The 15,983-nt window shown below is 41.8% G+C and overlaps 1 protein-coding gene across 1 annotated transcript in view; it reads left to right on the plus strand.

The window, feature by feature from the left end:
- LOC147708715 (uncharacterized) overlaps positions 1–15,983 on the plus strand; it is a 251,516-nt gene that overhangs the window by 95,993 nt on the left and 139,540 nt on the right. Inside the window, exon 11 of the mRNA XM_086925765.1 lies at positions 5,254–5,343. Within this exon, the coding sequence (XP_086781891.1) occupies positions 5,254–5,343 (90 nt within the window). The remainder of the gene's footprint in view (positions 1–5,253; positions 5,344–15,983) is intronic.

Raw genomic sequence — 15,983 nt, forward strand, 5'->3', positions numbered from 1 at the left:
CACAGGAGGTGGAACCAGCATTGTGGAAGGCAGACACAGCCCAATTCAGGCCCAGGTGCTACTCCTCCCACCACTCCCAATGCAGATAGGTCTATTTAGCCTTGTGCTGACTCACCCAGCCCCTGTCACTCACAAACCAGACATGGAATACACAACCTAGCAGAGGGAGGCTTGGATGGTTAGGCAAGAAAATACCTACTTTCTAAAATGCTATTTTCAAACACAAAATCAACTTCACTAAAAGATGTATTTTATCATTCTGAGTTCAGGTATACTAAATGTGTTTTTCCACCATGTTCCCTGGGACAGTTAGGATTATAAGATGTTATAATCAAACTGCCCATTCTGGCCTATGGGGACAGGTAGCCATGCAATAGTGAACACGAGATTGGCTATAATTCACTATCAGGACATGCCACACACATCAGGGCATGTCCTACCTTTCCCACATTTTGCAACCTGCCCTAGGGCCTACCTTAGGGGAATCTAACATGTAGAAAAGGGAAGGGTTAGGGACTGGTTAGTGGGTGGACTTACCAAGTCGACATGGCAGTACTAGACTGCACACAGGCTCTGCAATGGCAGGCCTGAGACACACTTTACAAGCTGTTTCTGCGGGTGGCACAATCAGTGCTGCAAGCCCACTAGCAGCATTAGATCCAAATGCCGTGGGCACACACAGTGCACTGTACTAGGGTCTGACAAGTAAATCAAATAAGGCAATCATGGAGTCACTAATACATTACAACAACAATTTACAATAGGGAGCACTTGCACTGTGGCACTGAATAGCAGTGACACAGTGCCCAAAGCATCTAAAACCAGCAAAAACATAAAGGGAGACTCACTCCAATAGTACCAGGTCTAACTATATATATATATTCGGTTTTGTCGCAAAAAATGAGGATTAAATCTTGGCGTGCTCCGCCGAGAGTGTACGCCAATTCCCTCTGGGCCTTTCAGGCATAGAGTGACACATAACAAAACACAATGGTTCAGCACTCCACACTAAGTAATATTAAGTCAATTACTTTTGATGAATCCGCTTAGTAGGGCTTAAAATTCTTTTATTCTGATTTCTTGATACATTTCTAGATGTATCAAGAAATCAGAATAAAAGAATTTTAAGCCCTACTAAGCGGATTCATCAAAAGTTATTGATTTACTATTACTTATTGTGGAGTGCTGAACCATTGTGTTTCGTTGTGGAATTTGGGGTGAATACCCTGGGGAGCCTAGGGGTATGTGGCTTCAGGTTCTTGGCACCCATATTTAGTGTACACAGGGGACCTAATTGTAGATAGGTGCAGTCATATTGCCTTGTACCCTTGGAGCTTTTTTTTGTTGTTGTTGATAGAGTGACGCATACATTATGCATGAAAGAAGAAGTTTAGGTGGAAAGCAGATCCTGTTAGAGCACTCTCAACACCAGCGACACTCTAGAACTGCTCACTTCAAATGTCTGTTTTTCCATCAAAGTTTTTAAGCATAGGATTAGCACAGTGCTATCCACGCCGAGATAGAAAATGACAAAGTCTTTTGCCATTTATACAGCAAAGTCTTTAAGCATAGGACTAGTACAGTGCTGTCCTTGCCGAGCTGTAAAATGACAAAAGCCATTTATCACTCCAGCCACAATATTACAGCTTTGAATTGGTAAAATACCAACTTAAGCCAACCTGAAATGAGAAAAAGCAACACCTGACACAGTGTTTCGCTCTAATTAGAGCTCTTCAGAGAGTGATAGCTCTGTCCAGACAAAAGAGAGCACCCAGTATTAAGTCAAAACAAAACCCTTTCAGGCATAGAGTGACACATACATTATGCAAAAAAGAAGGAGAGAACTCTGGGTAGTTCCCAAGTTTAGGTGGAAAGCAGCTCCTGTTAGAGCACTCTCAACACCAGCGACACTCTAGATCTGCTCACCTCAAATGTCTGTTTTTCTATCAAAGTTTTTAAGCATAGGATTAGCACAGTGCTATCCACGCCGAGACAGAAAATGACAAAGTCTTTTGCCATTTATACAGCAAAGTCTTTAAGCATAGGACTAGTACAGTGCTGTCCTTGCCGAGCTGTAAAATGACAAAAGCCATTTATCACTCCAGGCACAATATTACAGCTTTGAATTGGTAAAATACCAACTCAAGCCAACCTGAAATGAGTAAAAGCAACACCTGACACAGTGTTTCGCTCTAATTAGAGCTCTTCAGAGAGGTATCGCTTTGTCCAGACACAAGGGAGCACCCAGTATTAAGTCAAAACAAAAACCCTTTCAGGCATAGAGTGACACATGCATTATGCAAAAAAGAAGGAGAGAACTCTGGGTAGTTCCCAAGTTTAGGTGGAAAGCAGCTCCTGTTAGATCACTCTCAACACCAGCGACACTCTAGATCTGCTCACCTCAAATGTCTGTTTTTCTATCAAAGTTTTAAGCATAGGATTAGCACAGTGCTATCCACGCCGAGATAGAAAATGACAAAGTCTTTTGCCATTTATACAGCAAAGTCTTTAAGCATAGGACTAGTACAGTGCTGTCCTTGCCGAGCTGTAGAATGACAAAAGCTATTTATCACTCCAGGCACAATATTACATATTTGAATTGGTAAAATACCAACTCAAGCCAACTTGAAATGAGTAAAAGCAACCCCTGACACAGTGTTTCGCTCTAATTAGAGCTCTTCAGAGAGGTATAACTTTGTCCAGACACAAAGGAGCACCCAGTATTAAGTCAAAACAAAACCCTTTCAGGCATAGAGTGACGCATACATTATGCAAAAAAGGAGAGAACTCTGGGTAGTTTCCAAGTTTAGGTGGAAAGCAGCTCCTGTTAGAGCACTCTCAACACCAGCGACACTCTAGATCTGCTCACCTCAAATTTCTGTTTTTTCTATCAAAGTTTTTAAGCATAGGATTAGCACAGTGATATCCAAGAAACTCCTCCAAAAAGAAGAAGAGGCCACAGCAGGGGAAACATGAGTTGCATCTTTATTCAAATCCACAAGGCATGGCGATTCAAAACACCCATTGTGGCGAATGCATTTCAGCATCTGTGCCTTCTTCAGCACCGTGGGTGTAGCTAAACAAGAAGCAGGCGTGTATCCCGGATTAAGTATCCAGCCCCCTCCTCATTGATGAAGAGCTGCTCCGCCCCCAAGGTAAGTACCAATCGCCTTATACCTCCTTCTAGCCGCCTCGTGGATGGCGCCTACAGTTCCCAGCATGCAATGTTCAATACTGGCAGGTATTGCGGGGAGTAGATCAGTGCTCAGATGTTGGTGAACCCCAAAGTCCATGTGACCTTAAAACAAAGTGCCCCCTCGAGTCCCCAGACCGCATCAACCCCCATGCCACAGGAATCCTTTCGGCGGGGGCAAGGCAGGGAATCCACCTAGCCCAGCGTGATGTCGAATGACTTTAACACCGCCCCATCTCCTCCCTGGCCTGGAGGTGGGCCAAGGTCGTTCTAGTACCCTGGATTCCAACGACAATCAACCGAAGCGGAGACCAGCAAGTCCAAGGCCTCTTGAAGATGCGGGGGCCTCTTAAGCACGACACTGGAGCTTGCACTGTAAAATGTCCAAGAAACTCCTCCAAAAAGAAGAAGAGGCCACAGCAGGGGAAACATGAGATGCATCTTTATTCAAAACCACAAGCCATGGCGATTCAAAACACCCATTGTGGCGAATGCATTTCGGCGTCTGTGCCTTCTTCAGCGCCGAGGGTGTACCAAAACAAGAAGCAGGCGTGTATATACCGGATTAAGTATCCAGCCCCCTCCTGATTGATGAAGAGCTGCTCCGCCCCATATATATATATATATATATATATATATATATATATATATATATATATATATATATATATATATATATATATCAAGACAATAAAGATGCTCCGTCTTTCGTTGCGATTGCTTCTGCCAAACAGAAATTCACGAACCACCGGAGATGTAGGAAATCTATTCTTTTATTGTCCTCAAACAAAAAAAAGAGCGAGAGACAGAAAGAGAGAGAGAGAAAGAGAGAAAGAGAAAGAGAGAGACAGAGAGAGATTGAGATCAATTTAGATATATCTCAAGCAAGAGATAGTGTGTAGTCTTCTCATTAGATTTTATAGATATTCAAACTACCGGAAATTATAAAAGCTGCCTTTTCTAGACAAATCACAATACAGGTAAAAACTATTCCATTTTTTAACGCCCAGTGATTATCTTTCTACCTATCCAAGATTTGGGTCTCTAGACTGATCTGAGAGGAGACAGGTTGTAATAAAGTTTAGTGCAGTCAGCTTTTGAAGTCTTTTTTTCCTAATGCCTGTTTTTTGGTATCTTTCGCAGCTACCCATTTGGCCTGCCACAGGTGGAATGACACATGGGAGCACCCAAATGGGTACGCTCATACATCATGCTCCTGGGGGAGTAATGGTAGGTGAGAGGAGATGCTAGTAATTGAGTTGGAACTATGTCTTGAATGTTTCCCTTGTCCTTCCATGCTAGCGATGAAGAAATGGCCTTTAGAGTAGTTATTCAGCATGACACCTAACATTCACCTATTCCTTGTCTTGACCAAAAGTCACTCATTGCTATTCATGCTCACTTATCTTGGGACACATTTTTCAAAGAACATTTGTTCCGGTGACCTTGCAGTACTTTCTCCCCCCAAACAATAGAAATTTACATTGGATTCAATAAGCCTGTAAGAGTTCTGTTTTGCCTTGAACTTTATGTTGGCCGTTTTAAATGTTCCTGTCCCTAGTGACCCCACATAAAGGGGACAAATGGAATGCCATGTTTGTCCTGGTAATAGCCATACCTTCTAGGATGCACTGAATGTTGCAGAACTGAAGATGACTGCAAAGTGATAACCTTGTGCCCTCTGCATATTTTGCAAATTGGAGCTTCAGTAACTTCTCCCTTGAAGGTACTGCTTTAAAGTGCAAAGGTCAACATAAGTGTGTTATATCTAGATGATGTAGAATTCTCTTCTAATGTTAAGATCTATTCAAAGTGAGTGAATCTTTAAAGATTCCTGATGCCAATAGCATTCCAGGTAAATGTTATTTCATCTACTATTCTGCTTGAAATCATAAAGACAACCTTGATGATTATGTAGCTATTCCTTACTTAAGCTGAGTGATTTGGGAAGTGTGGTCTATTGATAGGAGAGGGATAATTTGTGGAGGGCAGAGATGGCGGTTACTGAAGGTGGGCCTTGTACTGGGTTGTGCCTGGCTCTCTTTTTTGTGTATTTACAGCTAAGAGTCTGGACTTTTCAAGTCCGAATTACACAGTGGAGCAGCTACATGATGTTCAGTGTCATACTATACAATTCTGAAGGAGACTGGGTAAGTAAGATGGGACGTCAGAGGGGGGAATTACTTATACATTTCTGTGTTTCCTTTATCCTCCATGGATGTATTTCTGTCACATGTTAGTTGTGTGAGACACATTTAAAGCTGAAATCTGAAGGACAATCGTCCAATTTTGATTATGCAATTCAGGATGCTGAGATCCACTATGATGAAATATCTTGAAGCTGAACATTCACGAAGTAAACTGCTGCCACAACAATTTAGAGATACGCAGAAATACTGAGATGCTTTGATGAGCGAAAAGTCAGGTAGCAGGATAGCCATTTACATCTTATGCAGAAGAGTGGCAAGATGCTTGCTCTTCATGAATTAAAATACAAGCAATTTTAACCCAAAATAAATATATAAGATTCTCTTGTGAAAAAGGGTATCCTCTAAGCCGAGCAAAGAGTTGTAGCATGACCAGTCTACAGAGCTTCTTTTTTGGGCAGCACATCTGTATTCTGTCTGATTACTGGTGATACAAAATCAGTTGTAAATAAACAAACTCTGATTAGCTATGAAATACAACTGATCCATCGTAAACAAAAGCAACATATTTCAATTTTATTCGCTAAAATACATGATTAGATTTACATTTATTCATATGATCTGTCATAACGGGCAGGCTATAAGGTGTTATTTCAACTTTCCTTTTTTCTTTAAAAATTCAACTTGAGTCAATCATAATCTTCCAACACGTGCGCCATAAATGTCCATTTTAGCATTAACTTTCATTCAAGGGCCTCCTTGTGCCTCAGGGACATGGGGTGCATGCAGGGAGCACTACATGTGCCCCCTGTGTGCATGCACCCCATTTCCTGCGCGTCATTGTCATTGCATGCCATACCGTGCAGGAACTGTTTTTGACGTTCCCATTGTGGTGCCCACTTTCGCAGGAACTGCAATGAGAACGTCAAATAATAGTTTTAAAATTTGAGAGTGACCCCTTAGCACACCAGGGGAATAGAGTACTTTAAACAGTAAAAAAGGGGGATTTCTTCCCTTGGCGAGCAACTGAAGTTACACAGACATAATAGTTGTCTAGGTCAACTAAACACAGTTAAATAGGTTTTGTACGCTATAATGCACCCACACAGTAACAGTATAGTTTTGTCATTTATTTAGTAAAAAATGTTTCTATATATTACATTGCTTAAAAACAAGCCATTGCGCGCCTTTTGAGTTGTAAAAAGAGGAGCACACAAGATTCAAGGCTATCGGGAGTGGGAGACTTTTTGGATTGTTTATCATTAGAAAAACGAGACCCATGCCATAAGAAGAACCCACCCCGCGATAGTTTTACTCTTACCCTTATAGAATCACGAGATTGAGATTTGGCAAACAGTTACATTTTGGGGCAACTAATAAGGATTAACAGACAGCCCGTATATACAAAAGTTAAAGGAAGAATCGCCGAGGGCAGTGTCCATTTAAAAAAATAAGTAATAAGGTGAAACCTACAGTCAAAGAAAGAGCGGCTTCTAGGAGAAGCAATTTTAAAATTAAGAAGGAACGCTTTAAGACTCAAAAGATGACGCGAGAGAAATCCTAGAGATACAACTTAGGGTGATGTAACCAGGAAATCTCTTTGCAAGTGGTAACCAACCAGTGCCCAGAAGCAGGAGAGACTGATCATTTAGTCTTGAAAAGATGGCAGAGTATCAATAAATGCCATCGAAACGCGTCAACGCCATTGTTGCACAATCAAGAAACCAAATCTATCCTGTAGACAAGATATACAACGGGTCCAGGTTTAGATTCTGTGAATACCAGGTTTCCAGATGTGCTAAATATAAAGACCTATAAGAAGTGTCTGTTTGTATCTCCCCCAATGTGTTTCTTGTTTCTCTTTAATCAATTCATGTTGATGAAAATTATTTGTGATTTAATGTGTTTTTAACTATTATGTGTATAAAATGATGTTAATGTAATTGTAAAATGTTTTTATAAAGGCGCGCAATGGCTTGTTTTTAAGCAATGTAATATATAGAAACATATTTTACTAAATAAATAACAAAACTATACTGTTACTGTGTGGGTGCATTATAGCGTACAAAACCTATTTACTGTGTTCAGTTGACCTAGACAAATATTATGTCTGTGTAACTTCAGTTGCTCGCCAAGGGAAGAAATCCCACTTTTTTAACCTCAAATATTAGCCCGCCAAACACAAGAAATACTTGTAATCGGGCGGGTGGCCTGACCACGGGTTTGGTGGTGCGGCTGCAGGGCAAAACCGACGCTGCACTGCCAAACTCGTATCTGGCCCCACAATGGGACATAAGAGCTTGGCTAGCAGGGAACATATATATCAGAGAAAAAGATTTACGAGAGGCAGGAAAATATGTAAACCCATGTTCTGCCATCTGAGAATATCGGCAGACATATCCACCAGAGCATAAGATCTCATTACATGCAACAAAACAGCCCTAGCTATTTCCTTTTAGCTACAGGTGCTTCTTGAAGAAGAAGAGTTTAGCTCTTGAATACTAAAAGATGAGTCTATCCACGGGTTAAGGATGATGTTGAAGTCCACGCAAATCATCAATGGTTCTGACCATTGATGTAGCTTAGAAAACTGACAATTAAAGACCACAGGATCATCAGTGTTGGCCCAGTTGAGTACACATTGCATAGTGCATAATAGGCCCCTGTTGTCTGTTGCTATGAGCCATCATCCACCTATCCTGAACCAGTAGGGCAATCCCTCTCCGAGAGAAGTGAAGCAAGCTGAGGATAGAACTTCATCCCAGAAATCAATAAGAGGGGAGGCGTGTTTATTCAAGAACTGAGTTTACTGTAGGCCAACTAAATGTGGATGAAGATAGCGTAGAACCTCTTTAATTAATTTTTGCTCATTAGATGCTTACATTTAATTGATATTCCACAAAAGAATATGAAGATGCTGGTCAGGACCACACCCCAGGCTAAACCTTGACATTCTTGATTGAATAACTTGCACACCCTGAAAGAGAACAACAGCACAGAATAATTATTGGTCCTAATGTTACCATCCACAACCATAAGGCCTCATTTTTTCCCCAACAACCTGACCAAACATTCCAACAAAAAAATCAGTATAAAGACAAAAGTGACCCAGACCCTGGCCCCGCCACCCACCCCGAACCCCAGCCTTCCCCCAACCCTATCTCTTCCATGCAAGTCCCAGAAAAAGGGCTGACCAACCCTGGTCAAAAGAATACCACTAGCACTGCAGTACACATGAGTATATAAAGTCCCCTACCCCCCAGAGCACCGCAGACCAAGGATGGATGTGGGAAAAAGAACTAAAGGGGTAGGGCAGTGACCGCCCGAGACACCCGTGCAAAGGACCAAAAATGTTTTTACCCAGAGCCATAATTAATAAATGAAGAACCCTCATGAAACCTTCATGAAATCTAACCTAGGTGTCAGCTGACCCTGCAGACCTAAAGCTTCCATTAACAGAGAGAAATAAAAAAAAGAAAAGAGGGAAGGCGTACCCGAGAAACTAAGTTAACCACTCTGTAACAACCTACAAGGAAAAAGAATCAAGAAGAAAAAGACAAACGAGAATCAACCAGATCCATTAGTCTCCTTATTTCCCTCCACTGACTTGGTCAACAGCTCCTCACCCCAGGCTGTTTAATACATGAATACATTTGCTCCTCATATTGGATGCACAGGTTTGCTGGCTCCAGTAATGAAACCGAAGTTCCAAGCTTTTGAAGTTCCGGAATATGCTCTCTCAACTTCCAATGCCAAACTACAGTCTCATGAGAGAAATCTGATCGAACAAAAAAGTCCAATCCTGCCGCTTCACTGGTGATCCTGGATGAGCATCCATGTTTATCTACTGAGGGAGGAGGAAGTTACCCACATATATCAGGATGGCTTGTGAATAACGAGGATATGAGAATGGATAGCGATGGGCTCTCTGAATCATGCTGTCCATGTCCAGCACTCCAGTGTCGAAAAGGCTTCCCTAAACAACCAAAATATATAGCCTCTAGGATTGGTCCTCTGATCCCTCGAGATCCTCAATATCTTGAGGTTATTCTGGTGAGACCTATTCTCCAAATCTTAAACGCTTGATTAGAGCATGGTCATTGGAACTACATGTCATGGGATCTGGCTCTTGACTGCTCTCAAGAGAGTTTTATGGCTTTTCTGAACCTTCTGAACTTGCACAAGTTGTGAGTTGAGAGTGTCCATATTTGCAGAGAGTTTCCATTAATCCTAGGGTTATCTCAGATCACAATTCTTTATCGAAGAAATGGGCTGAGTGTTATCTTTCCGGTTCTGTTATAGTGCTAATGAAGCTGCAATTTCTGGGATCAAGGACTCTCAAGGGACTATTGTGAAAAATCCTGCCCTTATCCAAGAGGAGTTCCACAGCATTTATCAGAAGTTGTGTGACTAAGAATTGGTCCTTTCCACAGACCAGATCATTCAGTTTCTTCGGGTCCACCATCATCGGAAACTGTCTGCTACAAAATAGCTTAAGCAAGAAGGTCAAATATCAGTCTTTGAAGTGTAAAACGCTATTGGCTAGCTGGTGCGAGGTAAGGCCTATGGCACCGATCAACTTCCATTGAATTTCTATGTTAGATTGTCACATCTTATATTACCAGTTCTCCATGCTCTATTCAACTCTTTTGAATTACTTGCAAAATTTAAAAAAATAGACCCACATCGTCATCCTTCCTAAGACAGGGAAAGATCCCTTTCTCAGTGGTTCATATCAGCCTATTTCTTTGATTAATGCTGATCCCAAGATGTATACTTAAATTTTAGGAAACAAGCTTTAGCAATGGTTATTTCTGATCTTTTTGATGAAAATCAACATGGTTTTGTTCCAGGGAGGTAAAACACTGCCCATGTCAATATTGTTATCACTGCATTTGAGGCAGGCTGTGCTCAGGGAAATCAGGGCAGAGCAATCATGTTGGACCCTGAAAAGGCCTTTGACTGGGGTTCATGACCTTTTCTTAGGGCCATTATGGCTGTGTAAGGCTTTGGGCCGCGCTTTATTGCTTTGATTCAACAGCTTGACCAGAATCTTAAGGCTAGGGTTCAATGTTCAGGGTCTTCTACCAACCTAATTTAGATAAATCGTGGCACCCATAACTTGATGTCCACTTTCACCTTTGCTCTTTGTGCATTATATAGAACCTTAAATTCAAGCCCTCATGAGCCTGAGAAATACTGCTTTGCTGCGGATCAATGTGAGCTCAAAGTGCTTGCCTGTGCGGACGACATTACCACCATGACCTTTGCCCCAGAGGATTCTCAGGCAGCTTTTGAAAAATTGGCTAATGAGTATGGGGCTACCTCTGGGTACAAACTAAACTTTGATAAGACCCTGCTCCTCCCCATCACAGTCCCTTCTTGGGATGATAGGCGATTGATCAATTCGGTGACCTACCTGGGGACCGAAGTCTCTGTGAAAATGGAGGATGTAAGGGAATCTAATTATGGCGTACTATCCGGCAGAACACAGGAGAGATTGAGTAAGTGGCATCATTTTCACATTGGTATAATCTGTCAATGCAACCTAATCACAGTGATAATTCTCCCTTGCTACCTATACCTTTTTCTGGCATACCATTATATTTAGCCAAATAGTTTTTACACAGACAGAAGCTATCTGGCAAAAGTTCATTTGGGGGTATAAAAAGCCTAGGGCTAACATACATATGTTACAGCAACCATGACTGGAGGGTGGACTTTAATTACCAGATTTACGTTTCTACTTTCTAGCAGCATTCATGTCCAGACTAGTGAAAGCATTGTGGTGCGAACCAGCTAGGCGGATTGTTTCCAGAATTCCTCTCTTTCGGGGAACCAATATCACCCCACACTTTGGCATTATCGATAGTGTCTATTTGAAGCAAACTCGTTTTGAGATTGACTCTATTTGGGCCTATCCGAAAATGCAGATGTTGGTGATTACATCATTTAACACATTTTGTTATATAGGTTCTAATCCTAACTTTACCCGTCAACTGCACGGATATTGGATCGACTGCTGTCAGAAATCCTGCATACTTACTTTAGGCTCTTTCTTTGCGGGTGAGTGTCTTCTCTCTTTCGAGATAATATCACAGCGATTTCTCTTCCTTGCTTGCTGTATCAAGTTGCATTGTTGATGAACTAAGCCATGCTGATCATGAAGCTGTACTGATGAAAATCGAACAGGCGCTGGTAGAGGGGCGGTGTCAGGGCAGCAGTGGCGGGAACAGGGGAAGCGCGAGAGAGCAGGCACAGATGAGGAGGGAATTAGAATAATTAACAATAAAACAAAATAAAGATAAAAACAAAGACAGATGCTGGAGAGTGGCAGAAACAGATTAGCAACAAGTAAACAAACACAATTAGACCAGGATCGCAAAATCTCGGAGGCAGCAGCCTCGAACACACAGGGCCAGGGGCTCCGCAGGCAGCGACGAAGAGCAGGAGCTGCAGGGAGAGTGCAGGTCTATGACCGAAGTCAAGAAGAGTGCCAATGAGGGAGAAAAGGTTCCGTTTTGGGGAAAGAACACCGGTCTGCGTACCTGATTAGCAGGAGCCCAGGGCACACTTAGTCAAGAAGCATCAAACATCAGGCAAAAAGTAGGGGGCACCCATTCAAAAAGGGGATCTTTCCTACACAGCCCCCCAACAAAAGAGGAGGAGACTAACCTTTCATTAGCAAGCCTTAATTGTCACTAAAAGACACTAGTAAGACGTGCTTTCACTTTTTTTTTCTTTCACGCTTAAATATTTGTAAAGTATATTTCATTCCTGTGCACTTTTTAACTTTTTAAAACTATGATTGGGGGTTGGTTGTTGCTCTTGATACTCGCTCCCACCGCAACTAGGGAGCATCATACCTCCTATATTTTCTGCCTGACTCTCTGGTTCGCCGCGGGTTCTTCCGTTTTTACAGAGAGAGTTCCTTTTTCTCTTCTCTTTGTTCCTTTGCTGGCAGCTATTTTGGGTGGGTGACGGTCTAGCATTTTTATATTTCCCGTACCTGGGGGCTTCTTAAGCAGATGCAGGGCCAGGCGCGCAGCTGGCGCGCTACTGGTGTGCCGTAGGTAAGCCCATCTGCACCCACCCAAGCTCGGACTGCACTCAGCGCCAGCCCCCTGTTAGTTTGGCCTCAGAAATTAAGGGACCTATTATCTATTCTAGGGATTCCCTGTTTTCTTATCAATGCCTTATGTAGGCATTGCCTGGGTCTTCAGTTAGACCCTCACTGCTGCACAAGTGGCCCAAAATGCTTGGTTTGCGATTTCTTCCTCACTAACTTTCATTGTACCTCTTTAGCTTCTACTAAATTGCCAGAGGCACCCTCTAAACAATTTAAAATAAGTTGTAGTTGTACCCTTAGCAATACCAGATTGCTTGTTAGGCATGCACTAAATTTCGCGGTCTTTATGGAGAGTCAGAATATTGATCTGGCCTTTATCACTGAAACCTGGGCAGATTTATCATCTGATGAGACCGAATATCTGCATTACCCACGGGGTTCAGAATATTTAGACATGACGGCCCACTAAAAAAGGGCGGAGGGCTTCCAATCATATCCAGAGATAATTGAAAACTATTTTCAATATCATTCCTCATAGGTCACTCTGTGAATCTATACATTCTAAAATTGAACTTAACGGTCACTATTCTTTCAATGGACTTCTCAGTTATCGACCACCTGGGTCTAGAACAGCCTTTACAAAATCAATTGGTAGTCTCCTAGAATTAAAAGCTGACGCCAAAGATTTTACTATTCTAGGCGATTTTACTTTCCATATGGAAAACCCGTTTGATTCAGAGTCTCTGAACTTAATGGTTAATATGGATGGTGCAGTACTAACACAAATTGTCCAGGGCTCCTCACACAAAGCTGGGCATCTTCTTGATGGCATTGTCATGGACAATCCACAGCTCATCTGGACATCTTCCCTTCCCTTGACATGGGCTGACCATAAGGTGAGCATGTTTGAGCTAAATGGCCTATCTGAGGCAAAAAAAATAATGCCCACAAATTGGAAGTTCTACTCGACGCCTATGGAGTACTATTGATGCTGGTCAGTTTAATTCAGCTCTTATTCATTAAACTCCATTGGTCAGCCTATCATCAATGGCTGGACGTATCACTAACTCAGTTAGCTCCAGCAAAGAACCTTCATAGCCATAAGACTAATCCCTCTGAACCCTGGTTTACCGGAGATACTAGATGGAAAAAGCAGGAAAGTAAGCGATCAGAACATAAATGGAGACTTGAGTATACACCAGAAAATAAAGAGAGATATAAAGTCAATTTACAGATCTACAAAAAAATGATTCTAATTGAGAAAAAGAAATTCTTTGAAGCAAAAATAGAAGGAAATGTGAACTCCTCTAAGGATTTATTCTCAAACAGTTAAAAAACTTCCAGATCCAAAGAATCCTAATAATAATCAACAATTCTGTAACAAACTAGCACTTCACTTCCAAGACAAAGTTAAATCTCTCTATAGGTCTTTTCTAGATAATAGTCAAACTGTCAATTTAAACAGACCAGCGAAGGACGAGCATACTGTGAGTACCCTATCCCATTTTGGGTCTCTGACGGTGGATCAGACACAAAAGACACTGATGCAGATTAAATTGGGCTCACCACAGGACCCATATCCGGCCAAGATACTTCACTTGGTCCCAGGGGTGATAGCTCACACCTCACGGCCATGTTAAACAACCTCTTTGAAGCAGGATATTTTCCAATAGACTGGAAGATAGGGTCTAATAAAGGAAGAATAGTATTCTTCCTTTATTAAAAAAAATATCTTAGATACTGCTGACCCCAACAATTATCGACCAATTACTCGATTACCTTTACCTGCCAAATTGGAAAAAAAAAATCGTCAACCAGGAATTAACTGCCTTTTTAGACAAAACAAAGAGTCTTGATATCACACAGTTCGGATTTCGTAGTTATCATAGAACCGAACTGGTGTTGATTTCAGCCACGGAAGAAATCAGGCAGATGATACATAGTGGAGGAAATGCGGCTCTGCTCCTCTTGGATCTTTCAGCCGCATATGATAAGGTTAATCCCTATTTTAATTGATCACCTTGAATCAATTAGGATCAAAGACAATGCATTCAAGTTCATCACCTCTTTTCTGGCTGACCGTATCCAGACAGTCTCTCACTGTGATTTTAACTCATCAACCATCTCTTTGCCCTGTGGGGTCCCTCAGGCCTAACCCCTGAGCCCCACTCTATTTAAAGTCTATGTTACCCCACTTGCAACTCCAATCAGCTCATTTGGTTTCTCTCTGGTTTCACATGCAGATGACACACAGATTGTTGTATCTGTCACTGATAATCCTGAAGCCACAGCAGTTCAGTTTCACAACTGTATGCTTCATATCAGGAAGTGGATGAGCAGCAACTGCCTAAAATTAAATTCCTCAAAGACTGGTATCCTGTTGTTTGGTAATAACCCCTCTTTTTCGTCGAACGCCTGATGGCCCCAGGATCCCCAGTGGTAAAGTAAAAAACCTTGGAGTAATTATTGAAACTTAGCTATCTTTTGAAGGACAAATTAATCACATTACTTCCTTGTCTTTTTTCATTTTGAAAACTCTAAGGAAAGTGTTGCCTTTCATTCCATTGAGCTTTCAAAAGATGTTCGTTACAACTCTTATTTCATCCAAAGTAGACTACTGCAACAAGCTTTTTATTATTATTCAAAATCAATTTTTACATAAGTTACAAACGCTGCAGAATGCCACAGCACGGTTACATCTCAAGCATTGATCCAATTAGACTGGCTCCTAATAGGTAAACCAATCGAGTTTAAGACACTCTGTATTGCCTTCAATTCACAACAAGGTGTAGGCCCTCAATATTTGATACAGCGTTTTCAACGCTATATCCCAGCACGCTCCCTATGCTCATCCACCAGTAGAAACCTTGTAATCCACAGATTTAAAAAAGCCCACTGGGATGGTAGCAGATTCGTCTCATGCACAATAAGGCTGTGGAACTCACTCCCGACTAAACTATTAAGACAGATCTACTGGCATTCAGGCAGAATCTAAAAACTTGGCTATTTAGAAAATAATTTTGATGTCTTCCAGATTTTTATCCTGTCTGTGTCTGCTAGTGCCTAGGTAGCCCTAGGAAATTGTGTCGCTTTATAAATTTTATTTTAATTTCATAAGTGGAAGAACCTGGAAAGTCCATCTGCATTGGAATGGGCAGTCCCAGGTCAGTGTTCAACTGTAAAGTCTGTTCCCTGTAGGAAGATGGACCACCTCAAAAGTTTGGGATTCTCATCTTTCATTTGCATTATTCATTTGAGAGGTCTGTGGTCAGTTTGAACTGTGTAGTGAGATCCAAACAGGTATGGTCTCAACTTCTTTAGGTACTAAACCAGAGCATAGGCCTCCCTCTCAATGACACTTCAAAGCTGCTCCTTGATGAGTAACCTCCTGCTAATAAAAGCAACAGGCTGGTCTTGGCCATCATCATTGGTCTGGGATAGAACTGCTCCTATCCCTAGCTCAGAGGCATCAGTCTGCACAATGAACTGCTTGGTGTAGTCTGGAGCTTTGAGAATTGGTGCTGAGCACATTGCCTCTTTCAGGGTGTCAAAAGCGTTTTGACATAACTGTCGA

The sequence above is a fragment of the Lissotriton vulgaris genome, chromosome 6 (genome assembly GCF_964263255.1).
Source record: "Lissotriton vulgaris chromosome 6, aLisVul1.2, whole genome shotgun sequence".
Classification (NCBI taxonomy): Eukaryota; Metazoa; Chordata; class Amphibia; order Caudata; family Salamandridae; genus Lissotriton; species Lissotriton vulgaris.